Source organism: Catharus ustulatus, chromosome 8, assembly GCF_009819885.2.
Source record: "Catharus ustulatus isolate bCatUst1 chromosome 8, bCatUst1.pri.v2, whole genome shotgun sequence".
Lineage (NCBI taxonomy): Eukaryota > Metazoa > Chordata > Aves > Passeriformes > Turdidae > Catharus > Catharus ustulatus.
The window spans coordinates 4,387,266-4,410,626 of record NC_046228.1 but is presented as its reverse complement, the minus strand read 5'-3'; the positions used below and the strand labels follow the sequence as shown (position 1 = coordinate 4,410,626).

Sequence of the window (23,361 nt, the reverse complement as noted above, 5' to 3'; positions counted from 1 at the left end):
TAGTTCAGCTTTAACTAATTGTGTGTTCATAATGGAGCATTATGAGCATCCTCCTTTCATTTTCCTTGAAAGGTTTTCTGGAACATAGATTCTCTTATGGGGGGAGAGTGCTTTGAAAATTCAGTTGGTTTTATTCAAGGATTCTTAATCAATCTGTATCTTGTTTCAAAAACAAGTTTTCCTTGTTTCATTTTCTTCACATCTGCAGAGAACACAGCTTTAAGTCTGCTCAGACAGGAAACCAACCACAATATTTGCTTTTTTTTTAGGCACAGGGCTTTTCTGGGCTTCATAAACTGTTGTATGAAGCCTAAAGAGTGTCCTGGAAATGCTGGCACAAGTTAGGGCAATATTGATAAATGGGAATTTTTATATTCATTTAAATGTAAACAAGGTATGATGCCAAGTTTTGCCAGATTTGAGCTGTAATTTAGAGAACAGCTACTCTTGCTTGCCTTCAGATGTGTTTATAGGGAGATGTTATTTCAGCATGAAGTGATCCCAAGAGCCTCAATTGAATTACTGATGAATGTTTATTAAAATAATGATATTGTGCTGAGAGCTCAAGTGTTTATTTTTGTGGTCCTTATAACTGTAATTTGGTTGCAGAACTTGACTTAGATCTGTGATATTTCAGTTGTGAGGTGCACACCAAGAAAATTTAGATTTTCTTAGTGAATTTTCTAATTTTATTGAAGAATAAACCTTTGCATATTTAAACCATTGTTGCTGGTGATAGACTTTTAAAAAACTGTTTCTCAAAGTGATTGAGTCAAAAATTTGCTTGTGTTTGAATTAGTCATATAAAATGACAGCTGTAAATACAAATATGCATTTACATGTTTGAATATTGATCCCCTCTCCAAAAGTCTGGATATCTGAGTCCCTAAAATAAACACTGATTCTCTCCCCAAAACAGCACTTGAAAAACTGTCTCATGTTTTGGTGTGGTGTATCAGTAGCTCAAATAATTATCAGGTGTCTGTCTCATTGTACATCTAGGTAAATGTATTTAAATCAAGTAACCCTAAAAAAGTATTAAAGGTAAAGAATTTAAAGAAATACTAAATTGAAACTTCCATATTACTACACAGTTAAAGCTGGAGAAGTTGGAAAATTATGAAAAATGTGTAGTGGTTCAACCTTCTGTGTCTTACATTAGTATTTTTGGATCTGTACTATTTCTGAATTTTGTAACAAAATGTGAAGACTGAATCATTTCTTTTCTGCCCTGGGAAAGATTGGCATCAACCTGATTTTTACCATTTTTAGATGAGTATGCAAATTTATCTTTGGTCTTACAAGACTGCCTCTTAAAGTAAAATGACCGTCCCATAAAATAAAAGGAAGCAAAACCCATAATGCAAAAGGCAGAGTCAAAAAAGGTGAACAGTAAAATGGCAATAGGTGTGCACAATGCAGCTTTTAATTTTTTTAAAGCAAAACAAACTAAAAAGGCAAAAAAAACACCCCAGAACAAAAGCCAAAATAAAACCTGGCACACTCAGGCCTCAGTACCATGAGCAGTGGGTGTTCACATCTCTGTTGGTGCACACACAGCTTCATTTTCCCTATTTAATGTGTAAAAATGAAAATATGCCTTCTTAGACACAGACATGAAGTGCTTTTTGTGGGAGAGAAGAGAAATGTGAACAATGTTTCGAAAAGCTTTTTTATTGCATGTGCCTAAGCAAGATATGAAAAATTGCATTGGCCAGTTGAGCTCCTGACCAAGATTCTTTCTTGGCCACGAGAGGCGATGTCAGAGGAGGAAGTGTAACCCCATCACTGTCTCAATTTTGTGCATGTTGAGAAGGAGAATCTTTCTTGTAAAAGGTAATCTTGATGCTCCTCTGCTGCTTATCAATTGTAACTTTACACTTAGGCTGTTAGATCTAAATACATGCTTCAAAGAAATATGAAAATCCTGTCTAAAAATTCAGTGCTGGTGGTGTGGGGAGCAGCTACGCTTCACTTACCCTTCCGTAGAAACTTCTTTAAGCTGCTGGTTGAAACTGCTCAAAATGTCATGGGTAGGCACAGAGCAGTCTTAAAATTAGCAACAAGGAACTTTGCTTACCTCCTGTGCTTCTTGTTGTGCAGTGTGATGTCCAGGGTCAGAAATGCCTTATGTGGATCGCCAGAATCGCATCTGTGGTTTCCTAGACATTGAGGAAAATGAGAATAGTGGGAAATTCCTGCGGCGGTACTTCATCCTGGACACACGGGAGGACAGCCTGGTGTGGTACATGGATAACCCACAGGTGAGGGGTCCCTGGCAGGACTTGCCTGCTTTGTCTCAATTTTGCATTTTCTAACGAATTCACAAAAGGAAAGTGGGGTTCTGTATTATGCACCTGGAAACTGGGGGAAGAAAAATCATTGATGTCAGTGAAATAATTGTAAATCAGTTGAATATAACCAGATGAGCCAAATCACACACCCTGGTATTTAATTCACCTTTAACCTTACGTGGCAGTGTGTGGTTCTCCTTGCATTACATATTCCTTTCCCTCAATGAATCAGTCATTGAAAAGCAGTTTTTAATGCAATCTGCAGTTGCAGTCCTGCATGGATGGTGTGTCAGTGAGCAGGCTTGGATCCATTGTGATGGAGAGCAGCCTTTGGATAAAAGTTTATTTTCCAATGTACCTGCATCCCTGTGTTTTCCAGCAGAGGGAAGAACAGATGATTGCTCATGGTTTGGGCACAGACAGTGAGAGCACAGGATCCAGGTCAGCTGACAGCTGCCTGCCACAAGGATATCCATGTACCCTTCTGCCAGGAGCAGCAGAGTTAAAAATCATGAGCCTGCTGTTCAAAGGAACCAGCAAAAACAAAATGTAAATGAAGCGCAGCTCGATGGATGTGACTTGTAACAGAAGCATTTAGCAGTCCTCACCGAGGACAAAAAGAATTTCTGCAAATAACAGAGACTTCAAACATTTGATCTCAATGAGTGAAAAGAAGCAACTCAGGGCATGTGGACAAAATCTTGAAGTGCTGGAGAAATTGCAGTTCCTCAGGAGTTTTAAGACTTAATGATATTTGCAGTGCACACCCAGGCCTGGGTTAGGCCTTTTATTTCACATGCGTAAAGGAAAGCGTTTCTTGCAAGAAGCAAATTGAAACTTCTTGATTTTCTTCCACTGCTGCAATTTTGAAGAACTGCAGAGTTTTTATAACTATGTGAAGGCCTTTCTAAATCCCTGAAGTGATTGGAAAATATGTGAGATGGCCTTTGAAGTATCTGACATAATAGATGAATGTCACTTCTTGTCCCTTCTGCCTGGCCTGGTCAAAGTACATGAGACTCCAACATCTGTTAAGGAAAAAGTATTCTTTCCGGATTTCCTGTATGCAGACCCACAAGAATCCTTTTTCCTCTAGTAAAATACATAAACCTCTGAAACAATTACTGTTTGTATTGTTTCTAGCAGTCGTTCTGTTTTTAGTTAGCAGATGTGTGTATAATAAACAAGTAGTTTAGATCCTGTTTCAAGCATACATTGTGCATTGTCTATAAAAATATGTAGGATTTTCTTTTTGTTTGTGGAATTACTTGCTTTTTATGCATAAACACTGAGTGGCATGAGAACAAACTAGTTTCACTTTGTAACATATGTGATTTGTTTCAGAATCTTCCCTCTGGATCTCCACCTGTTGGGGTCATTAAACTTACCTATATTTCAAAGGTAAGATAATTAATATGTGAGGCACTTATTAAATTCTCAGCTTCAGACAAATTTAAATGCCACTTACTCCCTTTGCTTCTGTGATACTCCTGAATTAGAGAAGTGTTAAAACACTTCAATAGGTTCAGGTGAAAATAAGAACAGATTAATTACTGTGTTGTCTAAGTTTTTTTTTTTCCTAGTGATTTCAAACAGCAGCTCTTTGTGCTCATAAAATTGACATTTCAGTTCTTTATAAGTATTTAAATTCCCATTAATCTTGGAGAAAAGACAGACTATTTATGAAGGGGCACATGTCTTTGGGTGTGATACCTTGCAAGTAATGATGACTTTTAATAGACAGGACAGAAAAATTTCTAAAAAATATATAGTTTTTTGCACTGTGTATGCAGTTAGTTCTGAATATGTCTGAAAGGGAACTGTGAACTAAGAAAGTTTCCGTGGTTAAATTTGTAGCAGATACTGCATTAACAAATAAATGGAGAAAAATACTTCACCTTTTCTTGTCTTTCTGCTCATTTCTCATTCTTCCTTTGCATTTTTTGTTGTCAATACTGAATCTTCCCACTTCCTTGTTTGTCTTTCATTTTTGTTTGGTTTTAATTCTCTTTATCAGCTTAACCAACTCGCTGTGCTGCTAATCTTTGAATTAACCCACTTGAAAGAGAATAAAACTTGTGATATTTGATGTCTGTTTTGTGACATTTATAATCTTAATTTCCCTTCTAGGTTAGCGATGCAACTAAGCTGAGGCCAAAGGCAGAGTTCTGTTTTGGTAAGTTTGGCCTGTGCTGTGTGCACCAAGTGCCTTCTTCAGAAATTTGGAACAAAGATCATGTTCTGCAGTTCTGGTACCAGCTACAGCTGGTAGTGTTTAAAAAGCAACTTGTATTCACTTTCTTCTTTAGTGTGATGGAAATGTTGGCTTCCTCATAAGGTGTTTTTGTGTTTTTTCGTGTTGCAGCTTAATGAGGAGTAGGTGAGAGCTGGTTTTTCAGATGTCTGAAATTTTTGAGGCATTAATAAGCAATGAGAGTTGCTTTCAGAAATGTGGCCTGCCTGTCAGCTGGGAAGACAAGAAATTTAACTATTGAAATATTTTACTGTGAAAGAGTTGATTTATTTAGTTTAAAAATACCGTCAGCCAATGCTCTTAAGTCAATTTTGAGCTTCTGCTGCTGCACAAAAAAAAAAAAATTCTTGAGGTGCCTTCTAGGTTTAAATTTGTTTAAAATAAGGGATGCCAGGTGTTGTGAGGTAGAGATATAAACTCATTAAAATATGTTCCTCTGCCAAGTCACTAAAGTAAAATAAAATTTGTGTTGTAGCTGTCTTAAAGTTGTTTGGTCCTGTGCATTGTATACTTAGTAATTAATACTGATTTTTCCAGCAATTGAAAAAAAAATTAAAAGTAAATCAGTTACCATAGTCATGTTCAAATGTCACAAAGGATAACAGATTCTGGGCAGAGGATTAAAAGGAGAAATTGTAGAAGTTCCCAGGTACTTGTTGCTTGGGAAATTGTGAAAGAGGAAATGGAACTGTAGAATGTTTTGATAAAATTCAAGACTTCATTCCTATGTCAGAAAAGTAATTTTTCAAAGTTTGTATGATGCCATTTAAGTGGAGAGCTTAAATTACTATTTTTTTTAGAGTAAAGCAATCAAGTGGATTTATGTGTTTTAAGATGACTTTCTAAAATAAAACACAGTAGAGCACTTAAATACTTCAAATGGAATTTTCATCTGAAATCATATCTTTTCATAATGTTATTAAGTTTGCTCTTCAATTTCAGTGTTGTTAACTTTTCATAATGGTTTTTAACAGTTATGAATGCAGGGATGAGAAAATACTTTCTACAAGCCAATGATCAGCAGGACCTAGTTGAATGGGTAAATGTTCTGAACAAAGCTACCAAAATCACAGTAAGTGGTTGAGTTGATATTTAGCAGTGCTTTCACATTATGACTGTCTCAAGGTGCTTAAATGTAACCTTTGCCTCCAGTTTCTATCACCACAGACAAGTCTTGGTTTGACTTTCCAGAACTTGGGGAAACTGAACAGAACTCCCCCTAAATTTGACTTTAACTTACTTTTTGGAAATTGGACAAAAGATAATATTTTTTAATTACAGCATGGGATTTTTTCTAATAATTTAAAATTAACTGTCCATACTTAATATTGTTTGAAATACCCAGAAGACATTAGCAAGCAATGAAAAGATACACATGCTTTTACCTGCTGTCAAAAGTTGGTATTTCTTAAATTGTCACTAAAATATTGCTCAAGCTCCAAAGGCTCTCTCCTGATTTTGAGTAACATCCATGCAAAGAAGCACTGATGGTTCTTCTGGTAAATGTTAAATTACTTTTCTGGGTTGTATCAGGACAAGTTATCTCATGATAGAAACCCCCACGTGTTATCTCAGGCTTTTCAGGAGGCAGAAGTTATGGTTTTGTTTTCTCCAGTTTTGGGGAAGTGATGACAGTGAACACTTCTGAGAGCACCCCCTGACAAAGAAGGGGTTCTGAGCATGGGTGCATGCATCTGTGTGTGTTGTCAGTGACTTTCTCATTCTTGGGTTATCTAAGGATGATTACATGAGTTCTTTACATTGTTGTAATATAGCCCATTCTTTGGAATTATTATTAGCAGTAGCATTTTTATAAATTCTAAAAAACCAGAAGTATAAAGCCTTCTCATTTGGGTTTTTTGTAAGGAGGACGCACCACAGCCAGGTTTTCAATTGAGGAAATTAAGTGGATAAATAAATAAGTAATTGCATCAATTTAGATTGAATACTGTTTATCATCTGTTTATCTTGCATTTTAAATGGCTGGTGAAATCATTAGTATTTTGTCTTTGAAGGAACAAGCCTTTGAAATACTCATCTGTTCACAACTCGAGTACGGTATTAAGTACGGCCAATTATTGAATCAAATAATTAAGATCACTCAATTATGAATTTTAATATGAGCATTACTTGCTGCAGATTGTAATCCTCCAAGATGCATTGCGTGTTTTAGTCCTCTTGAGTGCTGATAATGTCAGAATGACTGTGAGTGAACCTCAGCAGCCTAGCACACTGTGTACCCGTTTCTGAGTGCTGTTTGGAAATGCCTTCGTGTGAGGAGGTGGTTGTGGGCTTGGTCTGCAGCACTTTCAGTAGGAGTTTGTGACAGCTGAAGCACTTGCTCACAAAGCTGTAGCTACAAGCCCCTGCTCTTGAAAGGCTGAGGCTCATGAGTGTCTTATCCTGCAGTGCTGGGCTTGGCTGGGGATGGAGTCACTGTGGCCAGCAGGACACTGTCCTAGGCTGACATCTGCTCTCAGCACTGTCTGTACTTCTCTGCAGGCTGCATTTTGTAAAATAAGCTGTCCTGGGCACAGGAACTTGAATCACAAACTATAAAGTAGCTTTGGTTTCTTGTCTAGATGTTCAGTTCCAAGTTTTGAATGTGTCACTGTCTTGGATGGACAATTTGTGTGTCCTTCTTTCTGAAGGAGTTTGGATGTCTTCTGTAAATACCCAGTAGGTTGCTGGGTGGAGTATTTGGGTGTGAGATTTGATCTCTTGTTGTTGAAGTCACTTCAGATTTGCTATATTAATATTAGAGGTGAAGGAGATCTTGTAGTTGGTGCATTTCTTAGGTTGAAGAAGCTTACTCAGAAAACTGGGTAAATATTTTAGATCAAAACACTTACAGGGAAATCAAATTCCTGTGGAGGTTTGATGCCTTTAATTCCACATTTGAGAGAATTATCTAATAGTTAATAGGCAGGGTCATTTTGGACAGAATTTAGCAATATATGTGTGATTAATGGGGGCAGTAGCACAAGCTTCATGCCAAGTACACGTGAGGACAAATGGCACACTGCTCAGACATCCTGTGTGACCAAAGTCCCAGTTTATGGCCTTGCTGTGCTGGCTCTGCAGGCACTGGGGCGTCTCCACTTTCTTACTAAAACTGAAAGCAGATGAAAAATAAAGAACCAGTTCTATTAATCAGCAGTGCTGTTGAAGATAAAGTGAAGCACTTTATGGCAAAGATTGTAACTGATTTCATCCACTGAAATGTCTTTATTGGCACCACTTTTCTCTTGAGCACCAAAGCATAGTCATTGCAACAAATTTTTGTGTAAGCAATTTTTAATCTTTTACAATTAATGACCATTTGTTAAATCCTGCTGAAAATGCCTCAAAATTTTTGATTAAAGTTTTTAGGGCTTTTTTTCATGAAGCTGATGTCAATTCTCACATTCCAACTGCAGGTACCAAAGCAGTCTGATCCTCTCTGCCAAATGGATAATGCAAATCGTCAAGCTGAGAGCCCAGGTGGAAAGAAGCAAGTTTCTTACAGGACAGAAATTGTTGGTGGTGTTCCCATCATTACACCCACTCAGGTAACTCCCTCCAAACAAGTGGGTTATTATTTCACACACAAAGCTGTACTTTTATATGCACCTTTTATTCATACTGAGTGGGGGTTCTGAGGATTTTATTCCCTTTATACAAGATTTTAAAGAATTGCTGGAGTACCAATTTTTTTTGCTCACACATACCTGTTAGTGTGATAGTAATAATTTTGTCTGTGTGAAATTAATTGTTGGTGTTAAGTGATGAAGTTCTGCCCCTTTAAACAGAAAAAAGGAGAAAAAAAGTTGTAAGGAAAAGTGGGAAAAAAAGTTTGAGAGACTGGACAAGCTTGTGGAAGTAGAATCTGTGCAGTGCTAAAGATAGAACTGAAGCTCTTGCTGAAGGTTTCCTGAGCTGAAAATAGTTACAGATTAGATGAATATCATGCAAATGACATGTATGCTCCCAAAATGCATTTAAAAAGTTGATGAATTCTGATGTCTTGTAGTCCTAGAAATAACTTTTTGTTTGCTGTAGTCACCTCTAATGTTTTGCCCATGTTAGAAGTTTGCACTAAATACATACATGAGTTTAAATCTGTACCATTTTTTTTACTGAGTTGGTCAATATTATTTGAAAATACTCAGCACTTTCTTAGTTTAGTTTCTAAGAGCAACTTTCAAGGACTCAGCCCTTGGGGAGTCTCAGTTGTCTCTGGAAATCAGTTAAAATATCTTCCAAATTGGGAATGGGATTTATGAGCATGGGATAATAAAGTTATTTCCTATTTAACTACTATAGTTATTCCTTGACCTTTAGAAAACAAAAACCTGAGAGTATTTTGAAGTTTCCTGCTTTTTTTTTTTCTAGAAAGAAGAAGTCAGTGAGGGCAGTGAAGGGGCTGACAGGAATTATTTGAAGCGGTCACAAAGCCACCTTCCTTATTTTGCTGCTAAGCATCCCCCAGATAATGCCATTATCAAAGCTGGTTACTGTGTCAAACAAGGAGCAGTGGTAAGTGTTATTAAAACCGAAAGACAATTGGCAGTGATTTTATTACTACTTACAGTAATAAGGATTAAGTAAATATAAAATTTATCCTCCAGTAGCACTAAATTTTTACCTGCATTGCTTCTTTTCGTTACTTTTTTTAGTGTTGTGTTGTTGAAGATTTTAGAGAGGCAAAGTGTGTGCACAGACTTCATGTGATGATTAGGGCATGCAGCTGGGAATTCTCCTGTTCTACATTCTGTAGAGATCTTTATTTTGCTTATTAAAAACATCAGAATTGGGACAGAAGTTCAGTGCCTGCTTTTTAAATCAGTAAAATGTTTAGAAAAAGCTGATTTTTCAGTTCAGAGGAAGAATTGTGCAGCTTATCAGTCTGATTAACACAAGTGGAGCTATTCATGTGATGCCCTGCTAGAAGAAGGAACAGATAGTTCAGATTAAGCAAGATACACATCTTTGAGTTCTCAGACTCTTTTTATCTTGGATTATGAAGCTTCTTTTTGTGACATCCCTTTTTTAGTTAAAAATAAACTAGAAACCTGTGATGTATTGTCTTTCAATTTTTCCTACAGAATAGTTCTGCTGCTGAGTTTCTGCAGTTTGAATAAATCTTAGAAAACAATAGCTTAAAGAATTTTTGATTTTTTCAGTTTTCAAAATAATTTATTATTTGTGCAAAGTCATGCATAATTATCTTGGGGACTCTAAAGATGCAAAATTTGTAATTATAATAACCTGCAATGAAGACATTATTCAAAATGTATAGTTATGAATAAATAGGAGTTATACAATATCACATACTACACATAAAAGCTAGAATGGTAACTATAACTCAATATATTCATAATACATGACATGTAAGTATATCTTATTCTGTATATAAAATATAAAAATATTTCTTTCTTTTCCCTTAACAGATGAAGAACTGGAAGAGAAGATACTTTCAATTAGATGAAAACACAATAGGATATTTCAAGTCTGAACTGGTAAGTCTCCAATATCTTCCAGTGATAGTTGGAAGAAAATCTGAAGGAATGTGCTTGAGAAATGTGCTGTGCTGCTCCTGCAGCTCTTGAGTCTGCTGCAATAACTTTTTGTGATTGGGGAGAACAAAAAAAATAATGGGGCAACTGTTCAATCTGAGAACCTGCCTGTAGGGCACTGTAGAACAGTAATAAAATCTACTCTACAGTCACCCTGATCTTTGTATTAGTGCTTTGTCATTTTGTACTCTCATATAATTCTGTTGTTGAAATAGTTGATCACTGTGGGAAAGACAAAACTTTAATCTTGCAATTCTTCATGTAAAATTAGAATTATGCTTTATCATCCAGATGATAGGATCTTGTCCCACACATTCACCAGGGCAGCCAAGGTGGACAAAAAAACTCTTGATTTTTTTGCTCAACAGCAACATTTGCAGAGTTTCTTGTAGTTACATGACCTTTCTTCTTCCCTTGTCACTCTGGGGCTTTGGCTGATTTTGACCAGAAGTGCCTTCAGGCTTCATTTAAAAATTAAATGGCTGGTTCTGAAGACAGTTGCATGTGGGATTCCTTTTTGGGAAAAGAAAATCTGTACCTAAGGAATGAAACCTGTGTTGTAGAGTATTATAAATTAAGGAGGATTGAGTTTACAGGCCAAACATCAGATGTAAAATGCCAAGAACCCAAATTTCAGGCTGTTTCTGAAGTTAACTTTGATTTCATTTCTAATGAGGGTGTCTGCAACAGTAGCAGGGGTTTGATCTTGCATCATTTTCTTTGTTAAGCTGTCAGCAGAACAATTCTGACTCATTACCTGTAAGAAGCCCTCTATTTTTATTTAAAAACAAATCTGAGCTCAGATGGCTCACAAACAAGTTCTAACCCAGTGAAGAATTGAACTGTGGGGAGAGTATAATAGAAGGATGGTGAAAATACTTGCACTTTTAGTGTTTCATCATTTTCCTTGAGCCTGTGTCAGTCCACAGGAGCAGAGTGGAATAGAGACTCAGAAAATGATCATTTCTGAGCTGGGGTTTTCTCTCCAAGAGCGTGTCTGTACTCCAGACATGATCTTGCAGGTCTCAGTTGATGTATTACTTTAAAAATGCATTTTAATGGGTGATTGAATCCAAGAACAGCAGAGAAAAGAGGAACACCATAACTGCAAACATTGGATTTTGAACTTTTTGCATTAAATCTGCTATAGACCAAAGTGATCTAATGAAGACTGCTCTTGGAGGATGGTGACATTTGCTGCTTGTTCAGCAGAAATCTCCTGAGTATGTTATAGAAATGGCAGGGGAAGTCATTCCAGAGCTGAAAGCTTTTGTTTTATCTGGAAGTTGCAGCCAACTGAAGCAGTCTTGTAAACTTGGCTTAGAGAAAACACAGTAGGAGGTAAAATAAGTTGTTGTTTGTTTGTGGTTTACTGCAACAACCACTGGAAAATAATAGTATGTGTGACATTATGTTGTCATGGGAAAAGTGAAAGTGTTTCTGTTTGAATGTTCTCACTTTTTTCCTGTTCTGTGAAACTTTAACACTTATTTTCATCATGGTAACAAAATTTCAGAATGCTTAGAGGGTACTTGCTCTTTTGCAGGTGTTAAGGACTGGTTTCTTTGTAGTACTTTTAATTGCTATTAAGTGTAGGATGAGGTTAATCTTACTTAAAGCCATGTCATGCAGTCCAATTAACAAAGCATCTTCTATGGTAACATTTCATAGCAAATTAATGTAATCAAAATTTTAATGAAATGAGCTGCTTGAGGCCAGGGTCAGTTGTCTGATCTGGTTAGGGGAAGAGGACAGGGTGGTTGTCTTCATTATAATATGGAATTAATGTTCTGGGAGGTTTTACTTCTTGATTTGTGCTCCTCTTCTTTGCAAGTGCCATGGTTGGTTTAATATTTACAAAAGCAAATGAAATGTTGGTTGACACCACTTTTTTCATAAGTGACTGCCTTGAAAATCTCATTTATGGAAGACTGCTGCTGTCCTGGGCTCTGGCTTTCTGTTCTAGTTGTTAGATACTCTGTACTAAAACATGTTTCTTTTTTCAGGAAAAGGAACCTCTCAGGGTTATACCACTTAAGGAGGTCCATAAAGTTCAGGAATGCAAGCAGAGGTGAGGAGGGAAGCACTGATGTCATTGCATGGGATGGGATTCCCTGCTTGGTCATGGCCAGGCTGCTCCTTGGAGAACTATTCAATAATTTCACTTGATGTGGGGTGTTCTTTATGGGGCAGCACATTGTAGTGTGCATTAAATGGGTTTTGAGTGTTCTGTATTAATGTGTGTTTCAAACTTACAATTTGGACAAGGGAATATCATGGAACCAAGAGTTAAAGATGTGCGAGTGCTGTCTGATCTGAGGCAGCAATTTCAGGAGTCTCTGTTCTTATATAATGTCTAAACCTTTAGAGGACATTAATTCATGTTAAAAGGAGTTAGATTAATTAACTCATGTTAGGATGAGTAGGATGAATCTGGCTGAGAACCCTTCACCCTGCTGTTTCCCTCCTACCAAATGGCCAAACACTAAAGAATAATTGCTTTTGTAGCACTTGAGAGATATACTGATCTTTCTATTTTTCTTTAGCAGGCTACTTAAGAAATATGACTAGAATGACAAATATTTTTAAATTTAACATATGATTTAGAATGTTCCAATTAAAAATGTATGATAAACATTTTTAGATTAACAATATATTATTTTAAAATGTTCATATTAAAAATACATGTAGCAGTACACAAGCTACTGGTAGACTAGAGAGTCTTAGGGCTAAAATTAGTAAAAAACAATAGTAGAGTGATAAATAAATGCAAAAGTCAGACAACAAATGCTCTGATTCTCTGCCAGTTCTACAGTCTTGTTAAAATACAGTGGAAAAGTTGTGCTTGCTTTTGAACTATTTTTGTATTTCATTTTCAGTGACATAATGATGAGAGACAATCTCTTTGAAATTGTAACAACTTCTCGAACCTTTTATGTGCAGGTAATTTCTTTTTTTAAACTTTGGGCTGACCCAAGAGACTGCCAGAGTTAAATACACTTTAAAAGTGAAATAACAGCACTTCTTCACTTTGACTATGCTATGATTTTCAGAGAGTGTGATCTTCAGGATATTTTATTTACTGCTTCATATAGCTGTGCACATTTAACAGTAAAAAAAAAAGAAATGCGTGGGTTGAGAAATGAAGGGTCAGGTGGTTGTGCTGCTGCAGGTGGTGGGATAGTGGGCAGGCTGAGGGTTGCTGCTGACCATGGTGGTGTTGTTGCTGCAGGCAGACAGCCCTGAGGACATGCACAGCTGGATCAAGGCCATTTCTGGAGCCATCGTGGCCCAGCGGGGACCGGGCAGATCGGCAGCTTCCGTACGTCACCCTGCGCCCGAGGAGATGCCAGTAGCTCCTGTTCACTTGTGTCATGCACTCCTGGTTTTTTCCTTTTGCCTTTCCTCTCTCCTGTCCTGTAGTAACGTGGCCTCTTTGCATGAACTTTCAACCAGACTGGCATCAAATACTTTGTGTTTTTAATGGAGTACTATTTTTAGTCCTACCTGTGACTTTCTGTGCCTTGTTTGTCTTGAACACATAGATAATTCAGTGCTAACCTAGAGAAGTCCAGTGTGATCTGTCACTATTACTAGTTTGGGAGTTCAATTAAAACTTTCTAATTCCTGTGAAGTGTTTCTGCTAATTGCTGTGTTTTGCAATCAAATTACAATATTCCTAATTTCTTTGTAACAACTCTCACTGCAAAATTGTGATTATCTGTTGCTGGTAGTTTATTGTACATGCAGATACAGATGAAAATTTAAACTAAGAGATTGTACTCACATGAATTAGCTCTTGCTGTTGGAAATGCAGTGAGAACAGCATCTTGCAGTATTGAACTGGGGCACTGTGACAAGTGTTAATATTTCTGAAGCCACGTGGATGCCAGCATTTCATACCTACTAGCATTTAAACTGTGTTAGTTGTTTAGCACAAAGGTCATTTAACTGGTGGAAAGTAGTGGGTTACTCTGGTGTCACAGTGTCTCCAAGTATGTCCAGATGTAGCACCAGGAATATTTCACAGTTCAGGTATTGCATGCTGTGTTTTTAATTTTCTGTCTCTGGGATGTTTTGTAATAAACTGAATATAACATTACCCCCATAACCTGAAATCTAGTAATTCAAACCTGGCTTTTGACTATAAATTTGCATTGATACCATGTTTCTGGTAAGTCAGCCTAAGCTCTAAACCAACTTTTGGTAACTGCTTCATTTTTTTTAAAATAAAACTTCCTCTTACAAATTTTCTCTTTGTGGGGGCAATGAAAACACGCAGGTAACTTTTCTTTCTGTACGCTTTTTTCCCTTTGTTTTTTTTTTTCTCGTGGGGCTAACTGAGCAATGTAGCTATGACTGTCTGCATCACTTCTTGTTCCCTCTGTTGTCCTCTCTCCCCAAGTCCAGGTGACTCTAATCTTAGCTTTGCACTGTGTTCCAGATGCGGCAGGCCAGAAGGCTGTCGAATCCTTGTATACAGAGGTATACATCAAGAACTGGTGAATGCAGCACGTATGTGGGCTCTCATGGAAACCTGCCTTCTTAACAGAGGGCTAGCACTAGGCACTAATTTGCACTATAAAGCAAACTAAAAAAAATAATGCTACCTGTTGTCATTACCATTACTGAAAACTAACTCATCAATAATATCGTTCACTCACAGGTTTGCACTGTTTTTTCTTGCTTTTAAAAATGATTGGAAATTAAAAACATCAGAACCACTGCTTATACATCAAAGCACAGTAAAGATTTAAACTTAAGTGATGTGATGTCACCTTAATAGGAAAGTACTAAAGCTAATTTGCATGAGAGTTCATATTTCCATTTTACTTTACATTTGCCTTAAAACTGCTCAACAGCAAGATTAAATTTAAGCTGCCCACAAACTAATGCAGATGAGTGCACACAGAACATGCACGTTGTAACTCTAGGATTTGGAAGGGTCTATAGTAGCCTGATTTGCATGGCTTAAGAGGTCTCTGCATGAAATGATTAGTTCAAACATAGAAGCATTATATAATAATGTATAATCAACACACTGTTCAAAGCAGGGCACCTCAGGAGTAGTGCAGCAGCACAGTCTCTTAACTGTGAAATTACAGCCAGTGTGGGTAGTAAAATCTGAGTATCCTTCAGAGCAGCTTAGCAAAAATTCAGAGATCTTGTCCTCATATCCCTTTTGTCCTGTTAGGTGAAGTAAAATTATTAATAAGAAACAGTAGGTAAAGCAGTGAATATAAGTCTTCCTAAACCAAATGTTTCTCCTTAAGTGGAGGATCAAGTGAGGTATGAAATAAGGCAGTGTAAATGATGTGAAATATTTCTGTGAAATTGGACACCAAACTCAAGTCCAAAAAAAAGTTGCACAGGTTCATTCCAATAACATTAAGCTCGTTTATAAAAAGAAATATGGTAGTACTTGGCAGAATCCATTTTGATTAAATTTATTAATTCATGTCATGAGAATGTCATAACATCCTAAAAGAAACTTGAAAAACTACTGTGGAAAAAAAAAAGTATTTAATTTAGGATGTATATTTGCATCTTGGACACACATCTGTGATGGATTTGGGGTTTTTTTTGGCTAACAAATGTGCTTGAGGAATGCCTTGATTTGTGTGTGCACATGGGTTGGCAGACTCCTTTAGTTCCTGGACTAACATTGGTGATGGCAGAACTGGCAGCAGCTGCAGCTCCTAATGCACACACAGTTCACTGCAGCACCACACAGCATTGGATTAGAACATTTCAAACCCAGCACTGCTCAGGGATTTGAGACATCCTGACAGAACTGATGGATGCAGTGCAGAACCCAAGGAACTGCTTGTTCCTGTTCAGGAGGTCAGGCTATCCCAGGACATCCAAATGGCATTCCATGCCTGTGCTTCAGACAACTGAATCATTCCTGGGTAATCTGGGGACTTGTTTCTGTCAGTAAGTAAATGGTGGAAGATTAATTTGATAGTTATGTGAAGGTCAGCAGAATAATGATAATAAACACAAAACAGTGACTTGAATTAAAGGAGTAGCTCAAGTGGCAGTTTCTTTTCTAGGTCATTAACCTTGGAAATTTTTGTATAATCTTAATAGCTTAAAAATTTTTGTTTGGTCCTTGGGAGAAATGGGACAGATTTGGTGTCCCAAGAAGAGGGAACAGTAAAATGTGCATTATTTCAGGATTCAGGATATGAGTGCTTGATTTATATGAATAAGTCTAAATACATTTTTCTTTTGGAAAGATGTGACTTTCAATGGCCTTTGAAGTGTGCATCTTCTTTAACATCTTAGTAAAATGAGGAGCCTCAGTTTGCTGGATTATATTATGAAGTCTACAGAGCTGCTGTGCTTGATTTAAGAATTGAATTTCATAATTTCATTCAGTGCAGCAGCTGATGTGGCTGTCACATCCTGCTGTGAGCTCACACTCAGTAAAGCAGTGCCTCGAGAAAGCACCTGCCTCCTGCTGCCGTGGCTGATGCTTCGCTTCGTGTATTTTCTGTCTCGATTTTTTTTTTTTTTTTTTTTTTTTTTTTTTTTTTGGGTGTGAAATCTGAAACTGCATCTTTCCAACGTGTCATCAGCGACTCCAGCTGACACATTTCCCTTCTTTTTCCAGGAGCATCCCGAGCCTTCTCCCGAACCCGGCCATGCTGTCCGTGCTGCCGGCCCAGGCGCAGGCAGCTCACATTCCACAGCCCCTCACAGCAGCCCTGTGGTCCCAGCCCCTCACCCCAAACCCCCTGCCTTGGAGAAGCGAGGATTTCACGAGTCTTTTACCAAGGCCAAACCAAGGAGCTACAAGATCCAGGCTGTCGCTCCAAGAGAATCAACTTCCAAAGTGACTGAGCGGGGCCCCTGGGAACCCCGCAGCAAAAATGGCACTCAGGAACAGGATCCTGGCCTTGTGGATCTGGATGATGCAAGCCTTCCAGTCAGTGATGTGTAGGGATGGAAGTGTTTGGAGAATGATCCATTTGTTCGGTCCTTTAATTTCCTTGCTCGGACTTTGAACCAAAGAAAATTCCAGGAAATGAGAACAAGAAAAAAAAAAAAAAAAAAGCAAACCAACTGGAGCACTGCTGTTATATATATGTGTGTGTGTGTGTTCCTGTGCACACATGGGTATATATAATGTGTTTGTGTGTTGCCTTTCAGCTGAGGGTCAGAGATGGACCTTAGGCATTTTCTCAAAGCCTGATAGTAAATCACTTACTAGGGAGGGGCCAAACTGCACAGTTTAGGAAAAAAAAAAACCCAACCCAAAATGCATTTGAAAAAAAAAGTACTTCTGCAAGTAAGCAAGGTACCAGCAACTTCTAATTCCTAATCTGGCAGGTTTACTAAATTTACAACTAATGCTCTATTTTGGAGAACTCGTTGCCAACAAATGTGATTATTTAATTTCATCTTAAACTACAGTAAGATTTTAGGCATGTATGAGAACATTTTCTCTCCGTGACTTTCAGATACCAGGAAATGCACAAAATGTTTCTTCTGTTCTTTAGGATCAACAGTGTCAACTGATTTGTTATCAGAACAAGAATTCTGAACTCCCTTGGAATTCTAGTTATGGTGCTGTAAAATTTCCACTAAAATAATATTTTGAATAGTCAGCCTATTTTTGATGCACTCCTAAAGGTGGATTATAACTTTTTGCACATTTGGATTTCCATGGACTGCATGTAGTGGTGTTTTGGAGGGGGGAAGAAGAGAATTTGGACTTTGGAATTTGGACACTTTAGATCTTTTTAACTAAGTAGGGTTTATGTTGTGTTACATTAGGCTTTGCAGCAATTATGTTTTCTTAAATGTTTCAATGTTAATTGTTTGGTTACTGTTTTGAGAATGATTTCCTTCCCAGTGCTTTGTGAACAGTTCTTGTTCCTGTATTGATCAGTGGAAGAACTCCTTTAGTTGTGTTGTTATTGGTACTGAACTGTTCCTAGTCCTGCAATCGTGGCCTATAACTTTTGGTGCACTAAGAATCTGAAGTGCCTGTGTTTTCTCTCACATTGTTAAAACACTTTTGGGTTAGTGATGTACACAGACCATTCTTACTGGGTTTGAGGGTTGGCTTGGAGTTGCTCTGGATAGCATAGTTTGAAACAGCTCTTTAAAACAAGGTTTATGCCAGGGGTACCAGTGTTCTGGTGTGGCACCCACTGCTGTGCAATATGTGTTCTTAAAAAGTGAGTATTTGTTGTTTGTGTGCATTGTGTTATGGGGCATCAGTGATGCCAGCGAGGAGAACCTTTACATTTCAAGTATTGGATTAGATGGTGTGTACTTTTCATCATTTTTGAAAAAAAATGTTTGCTTTAATCCCAACCCCACAAATATCTCATGCTGCTGCTTACTGTGATCCCGACTGTCCAGCTTTGTGAGACTTTTTGTCTACTGGAACCTAAGATACATATCAGGAAAGTCCATCTTCTCTCCAACTTCCAAACTGACTTCCTGCTCGAGAGATATGGATGGCTTTACCACAGCAATTTGTTGATCCCAAGACAGACTAATTGGTGTCATATGAGAATGGAATATAATTAATTTCAAAACCTTAAATTATATCAGCACCTTCTTTCGGTTTTGGTTTATTTTGTTTTTATCCATAAGCTAACTTACCACTGTCTTAAGGCAGTGGTGTCTGTAAATTACTGGTTTTGTTTGACTTTAGATATATGTGAAAACTAGCACAGAATTGGAAATTACTGTAAATGTCTGTACTAGTATTGTAGGTTTTAATTTCTATAAAAATAAACCATTAGCTCTTTAAAAGCTTATTTTTTCACAAGTACATTCTGTGTGGAAGACACTTTGCATTGTAATATTTTTACTGTAGTCTAACATCTGAAATCACTTGCTCTGGTACAGCTTTCACACTGCATGGTCATTTTATTATATTTTGGTATTGGCAATTTTACACATTGGGTGGAGGTAAAGCAGCTCCATTATGGGACTTACAAAAAGAGGGAAAAAGAGAAAAATGAAAAAAGAAATGAACTACTGTTGTAGTTCAGTAGCATAGGGAAATATTTGTGGTTGGTCACTGTCAGGGTCTCCTATTTATCAGTACTTTTATAAATCTATGAAAATTGTTAAATTATTTTAGAAACAATGCTGTAAATATGTCACATTTAAATTGTCAATAAATCAGTTTGGGTAACTTAAAATAACATCTGGTTGAGTTTCTTTGCACCATGACAATATTTGATCAGAGCAATATATTCTTTTCCAGCATGTAAGAGATCAGATTGCCCTTTATCCAGCTATGGCATCTCTAATTTTTCAAATCTAATCAGGTTGTGTAGCCTAAGAATTAAATTGAACAGACTGAGCTGATTTTCTTGTGCTGTTCTGAGTTCCTTCTCTGGAAGTTTTACATGTTATGCAGGGGATACTGATGAAAAAACATCCCAGGGGGAGAAAATGTAATGTGGATTTTTCTGTCTTTATACTGATGGATCAGAAGGGTTCTCAGAGATGCTTTCCTGAAATACAAACTGGCCACAATTTCCCAGATTCCACTGCCACCACCTGGCTGTGCACTCTGCCCTTCACTGAGGAGGAGATCGAATTGTTCTCTGTGGCTACACATTTAAACCCACTGTGTTAAAATAAAATAAAATATTTCCAGAAAATGGAGCTGCTGACTGCAGAGCACATTCCTGGAGGCACCTGCTGTGAGGGGTGATGCTCCAGGACACAATTTAACAAAGTGGAATATTCCTTAACCTCGTGGAATATTAGGATGTCAGCACCACCTAGGGGTCACACTCCAGCTTTAGAATCAGTCAAGTCTAGCACTAATTTGCTTTTAAAGTGTATTTCATACTTAAAAACTGATCTGGAAACTCCAGTTGTTAGGTCACTGGACTGTTCCAGGTCGGGGATGTTTTTTGGTTTTTGGGTTGTTTTTTTTAATTTTTAAAAAATTTTTTCACTTTTTTTGACTAGTATTTTTTATGTTTTATAGTAAGTATTGTAATAGATGGAAAAACTACCTAATATGTACACTCTGAAGGTATGGAACTGAAATATTACTATCGTTCTGACAGTTCCATTTTAAATAGAGGTGAGAGAGAGAGAAGAAATGAAAGAAGAGGAAATTTTGGATAGGGAATTTTAGTCTAAAAGTTGAAATTAAAGCAGTGAAGCCCTCTGTGCTACATGTAGTTTTACCTTTTAACAGTTCCATTTGATGTCTTAATAGTCATCTGAACTTTGTAGAAATTATTTGATGTTCCAAGCCAGTGAGCTACTGAAGCCCTTCTGAGGTGCAATGAAATAGTGAAATACAGAAGGCAGCTCTGGAAAACTCAAACCTGAATCCTGCCCTGTGAGTTGTGTCTGCCTGGATTTTTCACTTGAGATTCTCGGTGCAACCCTGAGGAAAAGAAGCTGGTACTCATTTGTGAAGGCTAATGGTGTAGTAGTTGAACACTGCCCTTCAAAGTGTCACTTTTGCCACTGTAATTAGGGATTTGCATTTCAAACGAGTGGAATTTGGCATATCAGGATGCTCTGTGAGCGCATCCTGCAGGAATTCCAACCACTCTCGCCCTGCCTTCTCCTGATGGGCACTGGGGACACCTGAGTCACCTTCTCTCAACAGAGGGGTGGCAGCTGCGAGCTCGCAGAGCTCTGGGTTTGTTTTCTGTAAATGACAAAGTTTTGCAGTGTGCTACGTGCGCTCCTGCTGGTAGCTTTGCCCTCCGACAGGAAGGAAATGCCACCTGACCACAAGACACACTCGCTGCAGATTAGCAATTGTTTCTTGGGGCACGTCGCTTGGCTTCGTGTCAGCCTTCACAAAAGACACCCTGATGGTTCATTTAGCTGGTAAATTATGCCGGCAGTTAATGCTTGTCAAGCACCAGGGCTAGATTATATCGGGAAAAGAAGGTGGAGTTTTAAATTCCTGGTTTGAAGCCATTCTCTTTCAAAGCCGTGGCATTTTTTCTCTATGTAGTAATGGATCTCGTTTTTTAAAGGGTTTGGTTTTTTCTCTGAGATTTTGGTGATTTCTCTTGTTATGTTAAAGTGGGTTTTTGGCAGGTGGTAGTAGGGATGTCACACTTTTCCCCCAGAAAATCTGAGAGGGAACCATCAAGGCATGAAGCAAATAATGATAATAATGAAGCAAACAGAATTAAAAAAACTAGAAAAGCTTTCTGCAAAGCCCAAGATGTTGGAGTTTGCTCAGACCATCGGGATTCCAGCTTTCCCAAACATCCTTCATCCTCTTTTCTGGCCGGGACCCTTCTAGACACAGACTTTACCGTTTTTTGTCTGGCCAAGTTTTTTCATCCTTGACTTCCTCCCCCCTTTCCGTGTGTGCCCAGGTGCTCCGGGGTCACACTGCAGCATCCCTGCATCCCTGGCAGCAGTGTCCTGACTTCCATGCCTCCAGGAGAATTTCTAGTTTGTGATCTCTAGGTGGAGCCTCCTATCACCCAGTTCCTTTTGAAAAGTAGGAGATGAGATATTTTAGCACTGAGGCTCTGGAGTGTGTTTTTCAGACCACGCTTTTGGCCTTTCTGGTGGTTGATGTCTGCTGCCCTGAAGAGTTCTGTGTCAAGTGGAGATGAAATAATAATTTCGGGGTGTGCAGTGTCTCTCAGGTCTAAGGCACTTCTGCACAGATCAGACAGATAATTAACAAATCTATTTTTCAGTCAGCTAATTTATTCACCTCCCCAAAGGTTTATCTCAGTTATTCTGCAAAGCAAGACGTTTATATTCAGATTTTGTGTACCTACATGACAACTATAAAATTAATATCACAAAATACTACATTTTTAATACTCAATAGAAGATGTACATTCTTTTTAAAAAGAGTTTGAAGCTGATAGTGCTGGAAAACAATTGCACACCTTTGCTCTCTAGAACAACCACTATCAAAGGTAAAGATAAAAAGAGACAGAACCATCCATGGAGAGAGGATGGCAGAACCCAGAGTGCTCTGTGCGTGATTTTTTTCCTGCCTGTGGAGATAAGGCTCCAGTGGCTTTGAGCAGTAACTTATCTGACCACAGCAATGTGAAAGGAGAGCAGAGAGCCTGTCTGGGCTGGGGAGGATGAAACCCCACAATAATTCACTTACCTTTGAGTATTTTGTTCCTGCTTTCAAGGAGTTTATGAGATCTATCCTGAACCTTCTTTTTTTCTTAGTGAGTCTTTTTGTCGGTTTGTTAAATGAGTTTGGAGGTTTTTTGTTTGTTTGTTTTTTGTTTGGGAGGGGTTGTTTCTTAATAAAAACTCATCACCTTTCCTTAAAGAAAGCTCATCACCTTTCCTTGTCTTTATGCAAATAGGGGCAAAACCCAAACCAAAAATACAAAACCCACCAAGCTTATAAAACGCCAAAGCCTATTAAAAGTAGTTGATAAGCAATGGATAATTAATTACTTGGAAACATTTTGCTGTTATATCTATCCACAGATATGTATGTGTATATACAAATATTAAAAAGATTTTCAACTTGTAAATATCTTCTTGACTTTTTCTTAGACTTGTTGACACAAATTATTTTAATATTAAGACAATTTTCTGTGAATTGTCCAATTTTATTGCTTGGGTCTGAAATCAGGAGATTCTCCTGAAATCTCATCCTTGCAAAGCGTAGAAGTTTTTGGAAAACTGCAGATATAAAGAGTTCACACTAGAACTTTAACTGAGAATGTTGGAATATACAATGTTGTTTCCAAGCTTCAGGTACTAACCAACAGTTTAATAAGTTTGATAAGTTTTTATGTTGTTCCCTGGAACAATTTGAATTCTGGTCCTTGGGACACTGCTTCTACCTGCTCGAGTGGCTCGTTGTTAAACTTTTTCTGGGGGAAAATATTTTGAATTATTTTGTATTAACGTAGCTGCTGACAAGTTCAACTCCTTGGTCGCAGCTCGTCTAGCAGTTAACAGCATTTCCTCTTGCCTAATGGCTTGTAAAGTTCATTAGCTGCTTGGTTATCGGCTCCTGATAAAGGTACACTTGAATAATTATAGATTGGGAGTGAGTTCAGAAGTTTAATCGGCTTGTAATTAAAAAAAAAAAAAATTGGCTTTGCATTTTCCAGCTCTGTTAAACCGTTCCCTCTCAGCTTTGGCAGGGATGCCCTGTCCATCGGAGGGCACTTGGTTGTAATTAAATCTCCTTTCAGAGCACCTTGTGTGTGCCCAAAGAGCAGATGGCAGAGAGGCCGCTGTCCGTAGGCTCTGGCCGATGCCCAGCTGCCGGATAAATGGGATCAGC

The 23,361-nt window shown here is 37.9% G+C and overlaps 1 protein-coding gene across 4 annotated transcripts; it reads left to right on the top strand.

Annotated features, from left to right (window-relative positions):
* Positions 1–2,083: 2,083 nt before the first annotated feature.
* Positions 2,084–19,279, top strand: LOC116999514 (pleckstrin homology domain-containing family A member 1-like). Of its 4 annotated transcripts, none has more exons than XM_033066296.2 (12): positions 2,084–2,264; positions 3,639–3,695; positions 4,425–4,470; positions 5,523–5,620; positions 7,968–8,099; positions 8,923–9,066; positions 9,981–10,049; positions 12,113–12,177; positions 12,986–13,049; positions 13,339–13,428; positions 14,551–14,591; positions 16,726–19,279. In XM_033066296.2, exons 1-12 carry the CDS (start codon positions 2,124–2,126, stop codon positions 16,949–16,951), a joined length of 1,173 nt encoding a protein of 390 aa, XP_032922187.1. In that variant the 5' UTR covers positions 2,084–2,123; the 3' UTR covers positions 16,952–19,279. The 4 variants fall into 4 exon arrangements, with proteins under 4 accessions (XP_032922187.1, XP_032922188.1, XP_032922186.1 ...); XM_033066297.2 differs by having other exon boundaries at positions 14,517–14,591; XM_033066295.2 differs by having other exon boundaries at positions 14,551–14,621; positions 16,726–17,041.
* Positions 19,280–23,361: the final 4,082 nt, after the last annotated feature.

Coding starts and splice junctions, on each gene's coding strand:
- LOC116999514 (XM_033066297.2), top strand. CDS start 2,124: ATGCCTTATGTGGATCGCCAGAATCGCATCTGTGGTTTCCTAGACATT. Junction 8,100..8,922: donor CCATCATTACACCCACTCAG/GTAACTCCCTCC, acceptor TTTTTTTTCTAG/AAAGAAGAAGTCAGTGAGGG. Junction 13,050..13,338: donor CTCGAACCTTTTATGTGCAG/GTAATTTCTTTT, acceptor TTGTTGCTGCAG/GCAGACAGCCCTGAGGACAT.